This window comes from Canis lupus, chromosome 5 (genome assembly GCF_011100685.1).
Source record: "Canis lupus familiaris isolate Mischka breed German Shepherd chromosome 5, alternate assembly UU_Cfam_GSD_1.0, whole genome shotgun sequence".
In the NCBI taxonomy this organism is placed as follows: Eukaryota; Metazoa; Chordata; class Mammalia; order Carnivora; family Canidae; genus Canis; species Canis lupus.
In genome coordinates, this window is record NC_049226.1 from 10,784,894 (window position 1) to 10,805,914 (window position 21,021).

Genomic DNA, 21,021 nt, shown 5'->3' on the forward strand with positions numbered 1-21,021 from the left:
ACAAGAGTTAAGCTGATGGGCACTTGGGTGGCTTGGTCGCTGAAGCATCTGTCTTCAGCTGTGGTCATGATCTCAGGGTCCTGGGATGGAGTCACACATCGGGCTTCCCGGTCAGTGGGGGGTCTGCTTCTCCTTCTCCCTCTGCCCCTCTTTCTGTTCATGCTCACTTGCTATTTCTCTCTCTCAAATAAATAAATAAAATCTTTTTTTTTTTTTAAAGAATCCTTGAAAGGCTAAGAAATTGGAGGCCCCATCTACAAAGATGGTAAGAGAAGGTAGCACTGAAAATAGGAGGGTCAGGGTCCTTGAAAGTCTGTTTAATGGACAGTAAGATCCCCAAGTCTTCTCCCCAACATGAGATGCCAGGTGATTCCTGTAGAAGAAGCTAGGTTATCCCCTGGAAAAACCAAATCAAGAGTCTTCAGACAGGAGAGGGAGGAAGCACTGTACTGGAAAGAGATTCAGGGAAGCTCCATAATCACCTTTGGGCATCTAGCTCCTCCCTGCCACTTGGCCTCAACAATGCTGACTGCCAAACAAATTCTCCCTAGGCGAAGAACTGATAAATCCTTATTTAGAGGGATGCCTGGGTGGGTGGCTCAGTGGTTGAGTGTCTGCCTTCGGCTCAGGGCATGGTCTTGGAGTCCCTGGATGAGTCCCACATCGGGCTCCCTGCATGGAGCCTGCTTCTCCCTCTGCCTGTGTCTCTGCCTCTCTCTCTCTCTATGTCTCTCATGAATAAATAAACAAAATCTTTTTTTTAAAAAAATCCTTCTTTGGAGAAAGTGAAAATCCCTGAGGGGAAAAAACAAATAAACAAAACCTCTGAAAAAATGACATTTAGAATATCCACAGTAAGAGTGATTGCTTCCCTGCCACATCTCTACAGAGTGAAGGCAATGATTTGACAAGCGACACCAATCATTCCTGCAATTCCAATCAGCTTTTTAGAGCCTCGCTCTGAATGGATAATGAAGGATTTCTAGGTCCTTGAAGAAAGCTTCCATCCAGGGGACAAAAAATAAAAATAAAAAAGAGAAGAAATAGAAGTCAATGCAAAAAGAGACAAAAAAGATATTAAATTTATAACTGATATTCTCAGAGAGAAGAGAGGGTACTGCAGCCAGGAAGCAAGAACAGAAGGCTGTAAAAAGAAAAATAAACCCTCCAAGAAGAAAGGGTTCTCAGGAAACAAAAATCTGGTAGCTTTGGTAGCTAGTCTTCGAAGATGGACCCCAAGGAACCATCCTTCCCAGTATCCACAGCCTTGCATAATCCCCTCCCACGTGGAACCCATTTGGCTTTGTGACTCACTCTAACTAATAAAATGGGACAAGAGTGATGCTATGCCTACTTTTGGCCTAATCTTAGGAATCTAGGAGCTTCTGCTTTGGTGCTTTTGGAAGCCCTGTGCTGTCATGTAAAAAGTTTGCGAACCCACTGGAAAGACCAAAGGGACAGCTCATGAGGAGAGAGAAAGGTCCTGAGACTACATAAAGAGTGAGACTCTCTGCTTTCCCAGGGTCCTAGCTGAGCGTCTTCCTGCCATCTGGCCTAAGCAGGTGCATGAATGAAGCTGTGTTAGATATTCCAGCCCCATCTGCCACATGAGAGGGAGAGCACATGAGAGAGCCCAAGTAAAACAGATGAGCCCCAGTCAACCCACAGACTCATGAAAAATAATAAAATGGGTGTTGTTTTAAGTTACAGATGGTGTGTTATGCAACCAATGATATCTAAAATAATTGCCAAAATAAAACGATGAATCTGAATGACATCAGACTTCTTAACAACAACCCTGAAAGCTAGAAGACAGTGGAGCCATAGCTTGAAAATCCAGGGTGGCGTGGGGTGGGGGGTATGCATTATTTCTACACTCAGTTCTACACTCAGTAAAATTAGCAATCAAACATAAGTTTGGATTAAAGAAGATTTCTTGAAAGGCCTCAAAAAATTTACCACTTATGCAACCCTTCTCAGGAAGCTGTTGTCAGATGTGAGTCAGTAGAATGAAGGATTAAGCCAGAAGTCCCAACTGGGGGCAATTTGGCCCCCCAGGGACATTTAGCAATGGCGGGAGACATTTGGGTTGTGGACGGAGGTGGTGTTACTGGCATCTAGTGGGCGAGGCTAGGGATGTTGCTAAATAGTCCATAATAGCAGGACAGCCCTCCACAACAAGGAATTACCTGGTCCCAAATGTCAATAGTTTACAGGCTGAGAAACCCTAGACTAAACCAAGAGAGGAGACATGATATCAGGGAATAAGATCTCCAACACAATAGATCTGCAAAGGGAAGTCTCAAGACTGTGGCTGTCTTACAGCTTAGAGAAGAGCCAGTCCAAATTGGAAAGGGATCATAAAGAATTCCAGCAGGAATATAGAGATGTACCCAGGAGAAAAAAAGAGAAGGGTGGAACTGGAATAATCCCTGATTATTTAACTATATGGGAAGAGTATTGGGTGCAGAATTTATAGTTCTTTGGAGGAGTGGGAAGATTTAGTGATGCGGTATGCAGTCATGAAAAAATAAAAAAAAATTAAAAATGCGGCAACTACTAACCTCAAAAGAAATGAAAAATTTTAAAAGAAAGGAAATATAATTATATTCTCTTGGCTCAGCAAGTTGGTCTTATAAGGTAGTAATAAGGTAATCATAAATTAATGATAATAGCAGACATGCAGATAGCTTATTATAGTACTGTTCTAACTGCTTGACCTATACTTACTCATTGAACCCTCACAAAAATTTTGCAAGGCAGCTACTATTATTATCCCCAGCAAAGGCACAGAATAATTAAGCAATTTGCCTAAGATTGTACAGCTGTAAGTGGTAGAAGCAGGATTTGAACCTAGGAAGAAGTCTGGGTCCAGAATTTTAACATTTTTCTACTACCTGAGACTGTTTAATCATTTAAACAGATTAAAAATGTGATATTCACCTTATATGCATGGGTGTGACAGATTAAAAATGTGATATTCACCTTATATGCACGGGTGTGACTGGGTGACTAGCAACTGTTCTGTTCTCTAGCAGTTACTGGATGTCTGGAATATCACTCAGGACAGGGAGAGGGAATCAGAGTGTGAATGTGCTAAACCCTCATCCACTGTAATAGGATTATTGAGATATATACACGTCTAAAATTCAGAAGTAAAGATACAGCAGCATGAGCATGCTGTTTTGATATATGGAAGAAAATACCAGAAGAACAGCTAAGAGATTAAAGTGGTTGCCCAAGGGGATGGGACTTAACAAGTGGAGATGGAAAAGGACGGGAGAGCTTTTATTATTACAAGCCTTGTAGTATTATTTGGCTTTAAAATTATGTATATTTATTACTTTGATAAAAAACAAAATGCATTTAAGAATTAAACTGTCATTGGCTGAAGATTTGTTGAGACTTGTCGTGCCTGGAAACAGAGACATAATCCAGTGATTCTTAAAATGGCTTTCTAGGCTAAGCACCATGGAAATAGGAATATTTCGTCTTGGGGAATGGCCTAAATTGCTTTTTCATATGTAGGACGGGAAGATCATTCAGAGTAGAGGCACTTGTCTTGAGCCACTTAAGACTCTCAATGTTCCATGGGTGGCACTTCTGTGACAGAGCCTGTGTGATATCCAGAAAAGCCCCTTTCTGGAGAGAAACATGGGGTATCTCAGGTTGGAAGGCATCCATGCCGAGGGAATAGGAAGATTGATAACCTCCTGGAATGGAATACAAAGGATGAAGGTAAATTGCACCAAAAGAAGATTGTGTGAAAAAGTCCACTTAACATTTCAGATGAAGACTAAGAGCAAACCTTAGGAGACTTTGAGATTTCTTGAAACTTACCCAGCTATGACTTATTTTTAAACCCCTTTCTCTAACTTTGCAATGGCCCCAGACTCCTATTCTGTGCTACTTAATATCATCTCAGCCTCACCATCTTGGAGGCCTTGGACTACTTGTTCCAGTCCTACTCATTGTAACAACCAGTTGGACTAAACTGAACAACTTTGTTCAGTTCAGGAACATTTTGACAACATTTTGCCTCATGCCTGAGCCAGTACCACTTTGCTCTTGTCCATGAGATTCCTGTAGATAGTGAGGTAAGAAACAGCCAGCCCATTTGGGTACTTGCACATAAGCTGCTCACAAGCACAGGAGAAATTTATCCTGTGTAGCAAACTGATCCATGGAAGACGGGCACTGGTGGATAACTCTCTTTTCCTCCCCCATAGAAACGGTCCTGAAAAATAATCATGTGGAACTCAGAAGATCCTGTGAAATCAAGCATCTCTTCCCGCTTCATGTCGAGTGGTGAGGAACTTTTGTGCTGTTTCACCCCTCGCCTCTCTTTCCCTCACTCCCACTTCCTGGGATTGCACACACCCTTAACAAGTAACAGCCCATACGCCTGTCTCGAGTTCTGCTTTCTGAGAAGCCCAGATGTCAGACTTCAAAAAAATTTAAAGGCCTCACCTAATATAAAATAGATCATCTGAACAGTCCTATAACTATTGAAGAGATTGAATCTGTAATTGGAAAACTTCCAAAATAGAATTCTTCAGGCCCAGATGGCTTGCTGAAGAATTCTACCAAACATTTATTTTTTTTTAATTTTTATGTATTTATTCATGAGAGACACACACAGAGAAAGAGAGAGAGAGAGGCAGAGACAAAGGCAGAGGGAGAAGCTGGCTCCATGCAAGGAGCCTGATGTGGGACTTGATCCCGGGTCTCCAGGTTCAGGCCCTGGGCTGAAGGCGGCACTAAACCGCTGAACCACCCGGGCTGCCCAAATTCTACCAAACATTTAAAAAAAGAATTAGCATAAATTCTATGCAATCTCTTTCAGAAACTAGAAGAGAGAAAAGTACTTCCACCTCACTTTATGAGGCTATTACTTTAATATCAAAACCAGACAAATAAAGTAAAAAACAAAAACATACAACTTCATGCTTATATTTTTCATTAACTTAGATGCAAAAACACTTTTAAAAAATGTTAGCATATTCAACCCAGCAAGATATAAAAAGGGTTATATACCACAACCAGGAGGGGTAAGGGCTGGCATTATGAGCTAGGCTGATTCAATATTTGAAAATCAATCAACGGATGCAAAAAAGGAATTTGACAAAACTCAACATGCATTTGTGATGAAAAATCTCAGAATTAGGAATAGAACGTAACTTACTTGACTTAATAAAAAGCACCTATAAAAATTAGCAGTTAACTTCATCCTTAATAATGATAACCTGAATACTCTCCTTCTGAGATTAGGGATAAAGCAATGATGTCCACTCGCACTATGCCCATTACACATGGTGGTAGAAGTTCCAGTAAGAGCAATAAGCCAAAAAAAGGAAATAAAAGGCATACCAATTAGAAAGGAAGAAATAAAACTGTCCAAATTTGCAGGTGATATGATGAGAAACTCCCAAGGAATCAACAAGAAAGTTCTCAAAACTAATGAGTGAGTTCAGCAAGTTTGATACATGATCAATGGCAAAAACCGTTGCATTCCTATGTTTTAGCAACAAACGTGGAAAACAAGAACAAAAAACCCAACGCCATTTATAATTATCCTTCAATTATCCCTCAAAATGAAATTCCTAGGTGTAAATCTAATAAAACACGTATAGATCTTTATGCTAAAAAACACGAAATGCTGGGGCACCTTGTTGGTTCAGTTGGAAGAACATGCCACTCATGGTATCAGGGTTATACTCATAACTCAAGCCCCACATTGAGGGTAAAGACTAGCAAAAACAATTTTTTAAAAACACAAAATACTAATGAAAAAAATCAAAGGAGATCTAAGTAAATGGAGAGACATACCATGTCCAAGGATTGGAGGACTCAATATAGTGAAGATGTCAATTATTCCCAAATTGTCCTATAGATTTAATATAATTCCTATCAAGATCCAAGGAGGAATTTTTATAGATAAAGATAGATCCATTATAAAATTTGTGTCAAAGGCAAAGGAATAAAATAGTTCAAATAACTTTGGAAAAAGAGAAAAAAATAGGGGAAATCACTGTACCTGATGCTAAGACATTCTGTAGTGACAGTAATCAAGATAGTGTGGTACTGGTGGGGGAATAGACATGTAGATCAATAAAACAGGATAAAGAACCCAGAAATCGACTAACACAAATATACCCAACTGATTGCTACGAGATGCAAAAGCAATTCAATGGAGGAAGGATAGTCTTTTCAACAAATGGTGATGGAACAATGACAGACACCTGTGGGCAAAAATAATGAATCTTGACAGAATCTTCACACCATATACAAGAATTAATTTAAATGCATCACAGATTGGAATGTAGTGTGAATCTATAAAACTTTTAGGAGAAAACACTGGAGAAAATCTTTGAGATAGGCAGAGACTTACTAGGCATGAGACCAAAAGCACAATACATAAAAAGAAAATGTGATAACTTGGAACTTATCAGAATTTAAAACTTTGCTCCATGGAAAAACTTCATTAAAAGGACTAAAATAGGGCACCTGTGTGGCCCAGTTGTTTAAGCGTCTGCTTTCAGCTCAGGTCATGATCCCAGGAGCCCCACATCAGCTTCCCTGCTCAGCAGGGAGTCTGCTTCTCCCTCTCCTTCTGCTGCTCCTCATGCTTATGGTCCCTCTTTCTCTCTCTCTCTCTCTCTCTCTCTAATAAATAAAATCTTATTTAAAAAAAAAAACTAAAATAAAATTTACCACCAGGAGAAAAACTTGTAAACCATATATCTGACAAAGGCTCATATCTAGACAATAGAAAGAGCTCTTAAAAATCAACATTAAAAAAATAACAAAACAATTATAAAACACGCAGAAGACATAAGAAGGCATTTCACCTAAAAGGGGATAAAGATGGCAAATAAGCTGCGAAAAGCTGTTCAGCATTCTAGCCATTAGTGAACAAAATCACAATGAGTTATCAGTACGCATCTCCTAGAACAGCTAAAATTAAAAATAGCGGCAACACTAAAGCTGGCAAGGATGTAGAGAAACTGGATCACTCATAGCTTGCTGGTGGGAGTGAAAATGTTACAACCACTCCAGAAAACAGTTTGGCAGTTTCTTATAAAACCGAACATGCAATTACCATATGACCCAGCAATTTCAGTCTTGGGCATTTATCCCAGAAAAATGAAAACGTAGCTTCACACAAAAACCTATACATGAATGTTCATAGCAGCTTTTTTTTTTCATAATAGAAGAATACTGGTAACAACCTAAAAGTCTTCTTTGAGCGAATAGTTGAAGAAACTGTGGTATATCCATACGATTGTATTCCACTTGTCAATATACAGAAATGAACTATTAATACATGCAACAATCTGGACAGACTTTGAGGGGATGATGCTTACCGAAAAAAGTCAATCTCAAAAATCGTATGTATGAATGATGCCATTAGTAGAATAGAAAATTCTAGAAATGGCAAAAGAAAATAGAGCTCGCAAACAGATTAGTAGTTTCTAGGGGTCAGAAATAATGAGAGTAGAGTGGGGTGGGGGTAGGTGTTTGTACAAAGATGTAGCCCAAAAATGGTCTTTTGTGGTGACAAAATAGTTCTGGATCTTAACTGTAGGGTGGTTATATGAATCTATACATGGAATTAACTTGCTTGGAACAACACACACACATACACGCACGCACACACAAATGAATGCAAGTTTTTTAAGTGGGGAAAACCTAATAAGATTTATGGTCTAACAAACACTAATGCACCAATGTCAACTTCCGGCTTTGATATTGTACTATAGTTGCATAAGATGTCATCCTTGGAAGCTGCCCAAAGAGTGCATAGCACTATTTGTCCTGTGTTTGCAACTCTTGGAGGGGTCTATACTTATTTCAAAGCAAAGTGTTAAAAAAAGAGAAACTTAAAAAAATGAAAAGTAAAAATATGGTTTAAAGAGTGACCTACCTCCTTAACATTTTAAAGGTCTTCTTGGTCTACTAAATCAGACTAAAATATCTGTAAGAGAGCCTTTTCCTTCTGCCAAAGACAGATGTGGTCATGGAAAGAAAGTCCAACAAGGAAGCAATAAATAAAGCGAACAGAGGTAAATAGGCCAAATCCCTGGAACCTACAGGAGAAAAATAATACGCCTCGAGCAAAGAAGTGAGCTACAGAGTTTAAATTAGAAGGATGCTGTGTGTTCACTGACACCCAAGCACGAAGGAAATAACAGTGACAGACGGGCTGGAGCAAATCTGGGTTTGAGGCGTTGGAGGAGGAGGAGAGCATCTCTGGGAGGTGGGATGGATGATAACACGGAGTCTATGCTTTGGGTGCAGCAGGGATGAATGTCCAGCCTTGTGAGCACTGATTGTCTGGAACTGAATCGATCCCTTGTTGATGGAGCCCTGCGTCCTCTGCTCCCTCCACCGCGGCAGCTCTGCTTGCCTCCTCCATTCCTCCCTCCACCTAAACCCAAGGCAGATTAAGAACAGTCATCATCACAACCTACATTTGCATAGAACCTTTTCATTTTTGCAAAAACGTTCCAGATCTTTGACCTTATTTTGAGCCTCACTGTTCATTTGTTAAGGTGAAGTAGTTAAGAAATACAGAGGTTTCACTGACTTGTGTCCACATGGTGCTACATTTTGGGTTTCCGGGCTGTGACAGTCAACTCTGAATTGTGACCGCTATTTTCCTACTGGACCATGTCAAATCCCAGGACACAGACTCTTTCCTGGTATGCTGTGCAGGGAGTGAGAAATTCAGAGAGAAAAGCTATCAGCAGAATTCAGCCTCATAGAGAGACCTCTGCTTTTCCAAGAGCCAGAATAAAAGAAAAAAAAAAAACAGTTCATTAGTTCCCAGGGTTTATTTTTCTTAGGAAAGGAAAATATGCAAATTTCACCCTGACTGGTTTTATGTTTTCAGGTAATTCCTGAGTCTTACTCATACATGGGTCTTGGATTAATCAGAATTTATTTTTATCTTCCAACCTTCCGGCTGAAGCTTAGAGTGCTGTTCTTTGCTTGCTGGGTGAGGTTGCCATAGAAACTCTTTCAGGGGAGCCAGAGTCTCTCTTCACAATGTTGTGACTGCAAGCAGGGACTAAAGCCGACCAGCCCCTCTCAGACGAATGAGAGTACTCTGGGGCTCTGAAAGTGCTCCATCCCTTCTACTCCAAGATCCCTGTGCCCTGAGATGTGAAGAGTTTCCCAATCAGGGTTCAAGTACACACACACACACACACACACACACACACACACACACACATCTTCTGCCCCTGAAGCCTCATCTTCATATGCCCCCTCCTTGGAGAATGAATGGGTGCAGAGCCCTCATGTGAATTAGGATTCCCAGGGGAAGCATGGCCATGCTGGAGCTGGCGTGCACCGGTTCACAAACTGATCTGTGCATTTCTCCCCAGTTTCATGTCCCGGGATGTCCCATCGGTAGCCTGAAAATTCACCATGGTAGGAATATTTATGCCATGGAAATTGGTCAAGCCTAAAGATTAGGGCTTTTTACTTTTTCACCAGCTCACTACTGAGAACTTATCTTTCTCAGAAACTCTAAGAAGCTTTCATATCTGGTACTGAATACTTTGTCTTCCAAATGTTCTTGGTTGTAGGTATCTCTGAGTCCAAAGGAGAGAAAAGTAACTCAGATTTCCCGAGGACACTAGAAGTCAGAGCTCTTCAGCATGTCCCGCCCTTGCATGTGCCTCTCTGTTATCACACTGTGCAGTTTTATTTCAAACGCCATCAGCTTCATTCGTCATTCATCACTATCTATATATAGATAGTGAAGCTGATGGCATTTGAAATATATATCTATCTCCTGGAGAGCAAAGATTCTTTCTTATACGTCTTTCTGTCTCGAGGGCTCAATATAGTGCTTGATGAACAGCAAGTGTTCAACAGATATTTGATGCATGAGTTACCGAATGAGTAAATGTGTGTTAGAGCTGGAAGGGACAAGAACTAATCTAACATGGTCACTATACTGATAGTGCCCCAGGAAAGTAGTAGTGGATTGCCCAAAGACATAATCATGTTAATGGTAGAGGTGAGAGAGGAACTTGGCTGATACCTTCGAAAACTGTGTCACGTCGGCCCCTGGGTTCCAAAAGTCCAGTACTTGTGACAAATACCACATTTGATTTGTAACCTCAACCTTTTCCTCTGAACATTACTTCTTATAATCTTGTTACACGAGGAGCACCCCCTGCGCTGGAATTTCTCTGTCCTTGTCTGGATGTTTCCACCATCCCTAAGTAAAGTATGACTGTTTGGCTCCAGTAAGGGGTGACAATAAGGGAAGGAGCTCTAGGATATTTCCATCAGACCATAGCGCCCTACTCTCTTCCTCCCTTCCCTACCCTTTCCTCTCCCTCTCTCTCCTTTCCTCCCCACCCCTATCCTGGATAGGCTTCTTTACTTGAAGATTCATACGATTCATAAATCATATCTTGAGTTCTTTCCTTCAAATCCTTAATGTAAAATTCCAAATATCATCAATGTTCTGCATAGATAGGAAGACATCACATATGAGGAATGGCGAGAAAGAAAATCCTTTGTTTGATTTGTTTTATTTTGTTTTAATGTCCTCTTTGCAAATGTCAATATTCCTAATATGGTGTCTCAAGAAGTGTTTCTTTTCTCCCTTGCTTCCCTTCCTATGACCTTGACCTAAAGCTCTTCTTTCTCTCTACTTCCTCTTTCTTGTTCTCCTCTTCTACCTCCTTCATCTTCTTCAGAAAACAAAATGTAAGTGTTAAATTATGAAATAATGCGCTGAGTGCCCAATGGAATATTAGTTTATCAAAATGCTAATATGTATGGGGTAGTTTTTAATGAAAGAAAAGGGGGGGGGTAGCTTTTGCTAGATCCATAGCTGGATCCAGGTTCTTGATGATATGTTGATTTGCTCAAGCAAAACAGCAGCTGCTGCTGGGGTCACCACCTGATGGAATGTCCAGTAATCCACCATCATTCTTCAAGATTCAGCTGTCTTGTGTGTCAGTGAAAAAGTCAGCCATCAAAGCAAACTGTTAGAGCTACTCCCAGTCATTCAAGCTACAACATTGAATACAGAATCTCTGGTCAGTGCACCCGTATCAATCAATTCACCCTGATCCAACCATTCTCAGACATATCCCTCAGATTGTTTTTCAATGGAAATTGTTAAAATCTTGCAATTTGAATATGTATAGTATTCTCTCATCAGTCATGCTTGTATCTGATCCTCAGGGTCTGCAAGGACTTGTGTTTAGATCTCTTAATAGAGATGTAGAAGCAATGACAGGTGGGAAAGAGGAGTCTTGAGGAGGATCAGTGCTCCCCTACAAGACAGTGACCTGGAGTGGTCATTAAGGCTTCCTCAGGCGAGGTAAGCTAACTTCCTCATACAGGGGAGGGGGGCTATTTCCACAAGGAAAACAGAGTCAGCAGATTTTTTGGTTTTTAAGGATCTCAGTTTTATCAGAATCTGCCCATTTGTTCCCAGGCCAATTTGGGGGGTCTGTGGTCTTCTAGAAGAAACTCTGTGAGGCTGTGATTGTAATTTGTGTTGTAACTCAGCCTTTGAAGAACTCAACTTTGTATTTGGCTTTCAGAAATCTCAATCTCCAGGCTCAGGAGATAAAGGTTTATTTCAGGCAAGTTACAGAAACTCTCTGGTTCTTTATCTGGACCTTGAGCTGGGATTTTAAACCCTGATATCACTATTTTCCTTCTGCAAGTCCACCAGCGGACTTGAAAGAAACCATGAAACACCACAGTGCTTTACTTACACTTGTTTGTTCTATGGCAACATCTTCTTGATCATTCAGAGCCTTTCCTTCTATTAAACGCTTCACTGCAGGTAACAACAGGTGACAACCAACTAATTACTTTATCATCATATGTCCTTGACTACTAGTTACCAGTGATAACACAGTCATTGATGGCTTTAAATTTAGCTGGATCAGAGAAGCAATTCAAATTCTCATCCTTCAAGTTCTTCTCTAGAACTACCTTTGGTTCCAATAAAGTATCCATCAGAGAAAGAGAACTACAGCAAGGATTATGGACCCAAGAGATTTATTGTAAGAATAAGATTTCTTTTAGACCATAAACTTTATTATAGAAATTAGACACAAAAGTGAAGGTGCCAAAAAAGTGAAGTTCTGGACAGGGGAGCTGGAGAACAAAAAAAGAGTCACTCAGCCGTCTTCCTGAAATGCTGACACAAGTGTACAAGTTGGGGCTTGCAGGGAAGTCTGAGAAGCAGTCATATGGAGCTGCTAAATTGGGGCACAAAGGGAAGATTTCTGGAGAGGCCTATGGGAAGCTGTTGCCCTTAGCCCCTGTGTCAGTGGGTACACAGCCAAGTCAAGGGCTGCTGTCTGGAAGACAAGCTAGATACAGAGCAGAGGAGAGAAAGAAGGCACCTCTGTGTCCATCTATGACATACTTCCGAGAGTAATGGCTGTTGCTTCACTTTGGCCTTCCAAATCTCATGCAAGTTCTGTTTTTGGCCAACTCTAAACTAGAACCATACATGGTAGAGAATTCTGAGAAATATAGTTCCCTGTGTGCCCACATTGTTATAGCACAACTTAACACAATCTTCTAGGAGTGTGCAGGTGGAAGCAAGTGACATTAAGTGCAAACCCAGAGCAGAATGTACGAATACACAAAGAACCATATAACCTGCTGAGAGATGAACAATCATGTAATGGCAATTGCACTGTGGTCAACTTGTATCCGTCAGGCTGATGCTGAGAGGTGTTAAAAGCTGGGAATTGAAAAGAAGAGAATTATCACTTTGCTCTCTTTTTTTACTCTGACAGACAATTAAGTTAAATGTTTCCTTCCTCTATATTTTAAATATTTATTAATCAAAAAGCTGGGACAATGGAAAGTTACAACTCAGCCAGTCCTCCAAAGAATCTACTCTTGGGGGGATATATTCACTAAACTTATCATTCTAATCTTGTTGTCTATTAAAATCCATGGCTCTTTTTACTGGAAAAAAAAACCATTTAGTATTAAGAAATTTTCGTCATTTAATTTATTAAAGCATTGCCCAGGAGCTTTCTTTTTGGGTCAATTTCAGTAAATCTTCACATAATCATGGAGATAGGTGAATAAGCTAAATTATTTATCATTATCCCTTCTACTCCTTATTGTATAATTTTATTAATGACATGAAACTCTTTCATTGCTATTTCTTAATAGGAGGATGCAGGGTGATTTTAAGCAATATCTGGAAAAAAAGCAGAGCACAGCCCTAACAATTTGTGTCAGTGAGGAATTTTGAAATTTGCAAGGCACTTTAAAATGTTTTCACATTTGAGCCTCAAAACAATTCAAAGAAGTGACCTAGGCAGATGTCATATCGCCATGTTTATAGACATGGAAACTTGGTCTCTGTGCTTCTAAACAACTTGCTATTGCCAGAGCTCTTTCAGTTTATCATGCATGAGCTAACAGAACTTACACAATTGATTACGGTTACTGGGTCAGAGGCTTTTCTTTTTCCCCAGGAGTGATGATGGATTGCTCAGCTTCATCCATACTTTATCACCTGGTAGCTTGTATGATCAATGCATACATTTTGAGGTAGCACCGAAAGGAGAATGTGCTTTGGTAAGAGGAAAACTTGAATTTGAAAAATGGTTCCATCCCTTTCTAGTTTTGTGGCTGTGAACAAGCTACTTAATCTCTCTGAGCGTCAATTTTTCCATTTTAAAAATGGAAATAATTTTTACAGGGTTATGAAGATGACATTATATAATGCATATTGTTAGGATGCCTGATATCATGCCAAGCACATAGCAGGGGCTCGGCAAATGCCATTTTTCATCTATAAATCTTATTCCTCAAGGCTGAGGGCAGTTCCTTACAAAGCCCTCCCTATTTAACCTCTCTCTCATTTTCCCAATTTCATTGTACCCAAACCATTCAGAGCCCTACTTAATGGTTCCCAAATTGCTTCATAGCAATCTGCTCTTTTTCATTCATTCAACAGATATGTAGCAAGTGCCAACTATTTTCAGACACTGTACTAAACTCTGGATATAAAATAGTGAAGAAAACAGACATGTTCCTGCACTGCAAGGTGCTCACAATCAAGCAGGAAGCCGGGCTCATACCGGTCGACGTGTAGTAACAAAGGGTAAATGTAAATGTGAAGACGAAGCTGCAGTGTGCAAGACTGAGTCCAGCTTGGATGGTGAAAGATGTTCTCCTTGCAGTGACATTTAAGCAGAGACATGAGGGATTAGGGAAAAACCAATCATGTAAAGATGAAAGATCAGCATCTCCGAGACAGAGAACAGATATAGACACCTTGAATGGAGGAGGAAAGCACTAGAAAATCAGCGTGGTTGGAGCACAGCAGAGGGAAGGGGTGTGGCTCAAAAGCCGGTCAGGAGGCAGGCAGGGGTCAGACTGCCTTTGACCTCAGCCTCTCCCAGAAGATTTTGGGCACCCACAGTTTATTTAGGAGGTTGGGAGGTGGGGAAATTAGATAGGGAAACAATGGAAGCAGTAAAGGTGAATGATTGAACAGATCACCACTGGGGGAGCCTGGATCTCCACCCCCTGAGAAACTCCAAGATATATAGATATATGGATCACCTACCCAGGACACCAGGAAGTTGGGCTCTTTATGAACCAGAATCCTATGCTCCTTGTGGCATTAATTCTCTGGCACTCCCAGCTTGCCCTGTGCAGGCGTACCACACTCATGGCCAGGAAAAGTAGCCCAGGAGCAGAAAGTTAATAGATGCATACTGAAAACAGCCTTCAGTGTGTACCGATGAATGCTGAGTAGTTGGGGTGGGAGATGAAGGAAGCCATACTGGACACATCATTTTCATCATAATGGGGAACTATGGAAGGATTTTCATAGTTTACTATGATAGAGTTTAGGTCATCAGTTTTGTTTGTCTGGGTACATTATAGGATCCTTGAGAACAAAGAACATTCTTCACATTCCTTTAGCACTAGACACAGAGATGATCCAATGCTGTTTACATAGCAGGTACTAAATAAATATGTTTGATTGACTGTCCAGGGATAAAAGTATTGATGGATCCAAGGTAATTGGATCACAAAAGATCAAATGGAAAAATTTTTTCATCAGTATGTCTGGCCTTCATTTTTTATAAAGTCTTTTATTTTTTATTTATTTTTATATTTTTTTAAATTTTTTTTATATAAAGTCTTTTAAAGTGGCCAAATGGCACATGGACCACCGTGGTATCCAGGGAGTCAACTATAATTTGGGCTTTCATAGGAAATATTTCAGAGAGAATTCAACCCCGCTTTTAACCCTGGGAAAGGTAGAGAAGCATAGTGGGTGAAAGGACTGATTTTAGGAGTTCCACCCAAATCACGCAGGTCCTGGGCCATAACCTTTAGCAGCTATGGGCCGTTGAACAAGTTAACCTCTTTAGTCCTCAGCCTCTTCATCTGTAAAATGGGCATAATGTGAATTGCATTACCTCACAAGGTTAGTACAAAGGCAAGATAAAATAATATTCGATGCCTAGTATGTAATTAACATTCAATAAATGTTATCATTCCTAATACTTTGACTTTCCTTAGGGTTATACTGATAGGTTTTCTGGAACACAGATAAAAATAAACTCTGAAGTTTACGTAAGACACAGAGTCAGGAGGGGCCTCTGGTCTACCTGCACTTCAAGCCTATACCTTCAGGGGAAAAAATCCCCAAAGTCTTATTTCCAGTGGATACTTCTTCCCAGAGATAGCCTTTCCCTCCAGGAATGGAAGGACATATTTGTAGAATGAACAGAAGCACAGGAAGGCAGAGTGTGGACTCACCCTCTCCTCGGCCCTCTCCTCATCTGCCTGTGTCCTCTGTGCTGGTCTCTTCTTCCCCTTTCTGGAGAACTCAGAGGGAGAAGCTCGGGACTCTGAAGTATCTTTATGTGAAAGGCCCCAGTGGCTGGGACTGCACTGGTCCGCACCTTTGTATTCGTTTCCCATTTGCATTTTTTTTTTTCTGATTTCAAAGAGATAGATTCTCCTCATAGAAATTCTGGAAAATGTATAAAACCATAAAGCAGTAGAGAAAAAAATAAAGCTCTTTAAACCTTCTGTAGGATGTGATTGTATTCATCCAAGACGTGTTTGCTGAATTTTTTCTTCATAAGCTTAGAGTCACGGGTTTATTTTATTTTAAAGATTTTATTTATTTATTCATGAGAGACACAGAGAGAGAGAGAGAGAGAGGCAGAGACACAGGCAGAGGGAGAAGCAGGCTCCACGCAGGGAACCCAACACCGGACTTGATCCCGGGTCCCCAGGATCACGCTCTGGGCTGAAGGCGGTGCTAAACCGCTGAGCCACCTGGGCTGCCCAAGTCACGGGGTTTAATTGTGTCTGACCTGAAAGTCTTTTATAGCTATCTTCCCTTTCTTCTTGCTCTGGTTTCTGTGAAAGCAAACATTTCTGAGTCACTGTTCTCTGCCTCCAAGTGTAGGTGTTTGTCTACTTTTGTGTCTCCACCTCCTGGAAGAGCATGGGCCGTCAAGAGTAGCCATACCCAGATCCAGGTCAAAATGACATTATTGCCAGGGGCAGGATGGAGGGGACAAACCCAGAGCAGGTCAACGACCACTAGCCTGGGGTGCTGAGCTCAGGTGGGACGTCCTCACCCCGCACGATCTGCTACTGTGGTCTTCCCACTGCAATTACCAACCAGCCCAGGAAGGCGGCTCCAGCTCTGGTCTCATCTAGCTGGAACAGATACTCATCCAAACGCAGAGCAGGAGGTGACTTTTTAAGGGAATCTAAAATAAGGCTCTCAAACTCGGCAACTGTTCTGAACACTCGTCTTACCACACTAGATAAGAATGACTTTTCTGCTGCCAGCCCTGGAACTTCTAGGAAAGCTGCAAATCTGGTGCTGCTCTTTCCACTGGGGGTGTCGAGCCAGCAGGGGCCGACGGGTGAGGAGTGAATGTTGAAGCTTCCCAAGTCCGTGCCATGAAACCAAATAGGTTACATCAGCTCGAAGCTCTTACTCTGTCTCTGCCCTGTCAGTCAAGAAAAAGAAAGAAAAAAAAAAAAAAAAAAGAAAAGAAAAAGAAATAGAGAAAGAAGATAAAAGAATGGGGAGGGGGGTAAGAAAGAAAATACCTAAATGACCCCAGGAATACGTCTCTCTCCTTGATTCCACTCTGAAGCCCTCAGGAAGTTCTTCCTTGGCTCAAACCCAGGTTTCTCTTATTGCCAGTTAACCCCATGTTGTGTTTACTTCCTCTGAAAGATGAAGCTCCTGGATACAAGGAAAGGTGGTCAGATGATCGTGAATCTGAGCTCCACGATCTCCACCTGTTAGTTGTGTGACTTTGCAGACTTTCCCTTGCCATCCTGCACTTCAGTCTCCTTATACGTAAAATGGGCAGAATAATAACACATGCCTATTCAGGTTGTTGTCAGGATTAAATGAGATAATATATGCAATGCTCCACAATTACAAACTCAAAAACATTAGTTATAAGTAGGATATAAACAGCAGCCCTTCCATGGTATTGGCAATGTCTTTGGTACCATGATCCAACTTTTAAGCTGAGTATGAATTAGATCCTGTAGTTCTCCTTTTTCCTTCCTTTAAAAAAACAAACAAACAAACAAAAACAAAAAAACCCACATCTTTTGTATATCGCTTAGATTGTTTTTAACCACTTTCTGAAAATTCAAAGTAGAATTTAAAGGATCTAAAGTCTTTTGTTGATTTGCTTTAAAACTGAAAGCACCATCCTCTGCTTGGTAAGTCTCAGGAAAGTGCTGGAATCCTCTTCTCTCTATGCACTGTGGTCCTGAAGGTGAAGACCGAAGAAGTAGACCATTAGTGAGGAGACTTAAAAGAGAAGCAGGTTCTTTTCTCTTAGTTTCTGCCTCAGTTACTCATGGGAAGGGGCCAAGGGCATGTATCTTTCCTTCTGCCTAAAAACAAGAAGCATCTTCTCCTCCCTCTGAGATTTGACTCCACCCTCAGGGCCTTCTAGGGCCCCAGGGACTGCCAGCAATGCACAGTTGCTTATTTATTGGGGTTATATTTACACATTACACATGCCAGTTGCAGAGGAACTATGGTGTTATTAAGAACTCAACCTCGTCCTTTTATGAACAAATATTTCCCCAAATTTGACTTTTATGTCCTTCACGTCTATTAACTGAATCTTTTCTTACTCCCTCCCCCAGCCCTCAAAAGTCCTATATCTCTTATAATCCTTTCAAAGGAGGCCGTATGCCCCATGTACCTCTACTCCCCTGGAAGACGCTTGTTCCTTATCCCTGCTCCCCATTGCCGTATTCAGACAGTAGCGCTGCCCAGGTGATCCAACTCTTCCTTTTCAGAGTTCATAGAAGTCACTCTGTCCCTCTTGTACCTTTCTTGAAGGTCTCCACCAATTTCTGATACTTTGCCCATCTTACTCAGGGGCTTCTTGATCTAAGCAATGGTTGTTCTCTCTTTTCCTCCTTGCCATCACCTTCAGGAATGCCAACAGTCTATGCAGATAATGCTCCGCATATTCTGGCCTCACGTGCTCTTTTCCTTTCTTTTTAATTCCAGAGATGGGCAAACATCCACCAACTTTTAATACAGTCCAGCTGAACAGTTAATGAGTTCAGTAAAGAATTATTGACTTAATCGGCCTGGATCTAAGCCTGAAATTTCTCTCCCTGGTTTATTCCTTTGGATGCTAGAAGTTTGTTTTAATTTTACTGTTTAAAAAAAAACATTCTGGGAGCAGTATGTGCTTGCTGGAAAAATAATTCCAGTTTTTGCAGAAGTATATAAATTGAAAAATTACATATTCCTGATCTCCTCAACTCCAATGTCTTCCTTCTGCAACGTACTCAGTCACTAGTGGGACCTCCACAATACAGACTTGCTTTTCCCTCGATGTGGCTCCACGTTGAGATGTCAATCCTCCAGATGTCCCCTCTAATCTCCTGCTCTTCCTTCTTTCTCAACTACTTGCAGTTCCTAAAATTGCTTTTTAGTCTTCCTCTCACCATGAGTTACTCCCTGATTTTTATTTATTTATATATTTTGAGAGAGAGAAATAGAGAGAGAGAGAGAGAGGACACAAACATGCACGTGCAGGATGGAGGGGCAGAAGGAGAGGGAGAGAGAGAATCTTAAGCATGGAGCCTGATGCTGGGCTCCATCTCATGACCCTAAGATCATGACCTGAGCTGAAATCAAGAGTCAGGTGCTTAAACAACTGAGCCACCCAGGTGCCCCACCCCCTGATTGTTTATTCTTCTTTTCTATCACATCTATTGGCATTTAATTAACCATTTCACAGACACTCCAGGATGTCTCAGCAACTTGGACTTCTCCTGTTCCACTTTGCCACTCTCCAGCCTTCAGGAATGGTTGGCAATGTTTACTGGAGAAAGCCTTGAAGCCATTTGGAAAGGATCCACCACAATCCATTCTTTGTTGGGTCTACTGATACTCACATCTGCTTTTGTTCATTTTACATTAATTAATCATCCCACTTCCTAGAGACTCTTCGATCTCTCATTCTCCTCAAGGTCCCAGTTGTGTCCAGCTTCCCACTTACAGAAAATAACTTTATTGCCTGTTTTACTGACATACAATCTCTCTCATGTGAGTAACTTCAAAGTCTTTTCTTGCTACCTCCACATCCCTGTGTCTTCTTCCACTTTCTCCTCTTCCCCTGCCCCTAAAGCTGAGGTTAACTCCAGCCAGTGCTCTTGATCCAAACCCTTCCTCCTTGTTACCAAGCTCACGATTGCCCTTTTCCTCCAAATTTGGTCTTAACTTCTGAGCTTTTGCCTCTATGACCTTCCCAGAAAAATCCTTACTTATCCTGTAGTTTCCTATCAACATTTTCCTATCCCTATCAACACTTTCACTCCCACTATCAAATGTTTCGAAAATATAATCAAACCAATTGCATCCATTAGTTTTGCACCAACACTTCTTGTTCAGCTTCTTCCATAGTATGGCCTCCTCTTGACTCTCAGCTGAAACTCCTCATAAGGTCATCAGTGGTTTCCTGATTACTAAGTCTCCAAGCCAATTTTTATCTTACTGAAGTCTCTGCTACAGCACTCATTGTCAGTATGGAACATTCCCCCATTTTCGTCCCTGACACAGCACTATTTTGATCTCCTATAACTTTGATCAGTTTCCATCTCTGTTACTGGCTTGACTGCTTCCTCTACTCTCCTAAATTTAGGTATCCTTAGATCTCCTATCACTGTATAGACTCTCTTTCAAATATCAGCCACTTCCATTACTTCAATTATCACTCTATAAGAATGACTCTCCTATCTTGATCACTAAATCCATGATCTCTTCTGAGGACCAGATTTAAATTTACAGGCAATCAATAAGGATCTGCAACAGAAAATATACCAAACAGCGGAACTACTATCTTTCAGTAATTCACCAAAATGACAAGCACAAAGGGAAAGAGGAGAGGTACCCGCTATATGTTCTCTAGGCCTTTTAGAAAATATGGAGTTGTTCCTTTGGCCACATACATGCGAATCTATAAGAAAGGTGATATTATGGATATCAAGGGAATGGGCACTGTTCAAAAAGGAATGTCCCACAAATATTACCATGGCAAAACTGGAAGAGTCTACAATGTTACTCAGCATGCTGTTGGCATTGTTGTAAACAAACAAGTTAAGGGCAAGATTTTTGCCAAGAGAATTAATGTCTGCATCGAGCATATTAAACACTCAAAGAGCCAAGATAGCTTCCTGAAGCGTGTGAAGGAAAATGATCAGGAAAAGAAGGAAGCCAAAGAGAAAGGTACTTGGGTCCAACTGAAGAGCCAGCCTGCCCCACCCAGAGAAGCGCACTTTGTGAGAACCAATGGAAAGGAGCCTGAACTGCTAGAACCCATTCCCTATGAATTCATGGCCTGATAAATGTGAAGAAAATAAAAGACCTCAGGATCGCTTAAAAAAAGAGAGAGAAAGAAAGAAAAGAAAGAAAGAAAGAAAGAAAGAAAGAAAGAAAGAAAGAAAGAAAGAAAG

At 40.9% G+C, this 21,021-nt stretch overlaps 1 protein-coding gene across 1 annotated transcript; it reads left to right on the top strand.

The window, feature by feature from the left end:
- Positions 1-20,415: 20,415 nt before the first annotated feature.
- Positions 20,416-20,917, top strand: LOC106558762 (60S ribosomal protein L21-like). Its single transcript, XM_038535845.1, has one exon. The coding sequence runs from the start codon at positions 20,428-20,430 to the stop codon at positions 20,908-20,910; it is 483 nt and encodes a 160-aa protein (XP_038391773.1). The 5' UTR covers positions 20,416-20,427; the 3' UTR covers positions 20,911-20,917.
- The last annotated feature ends 104 nt before the right edge of the window (positions 20,918-21,021 follow it).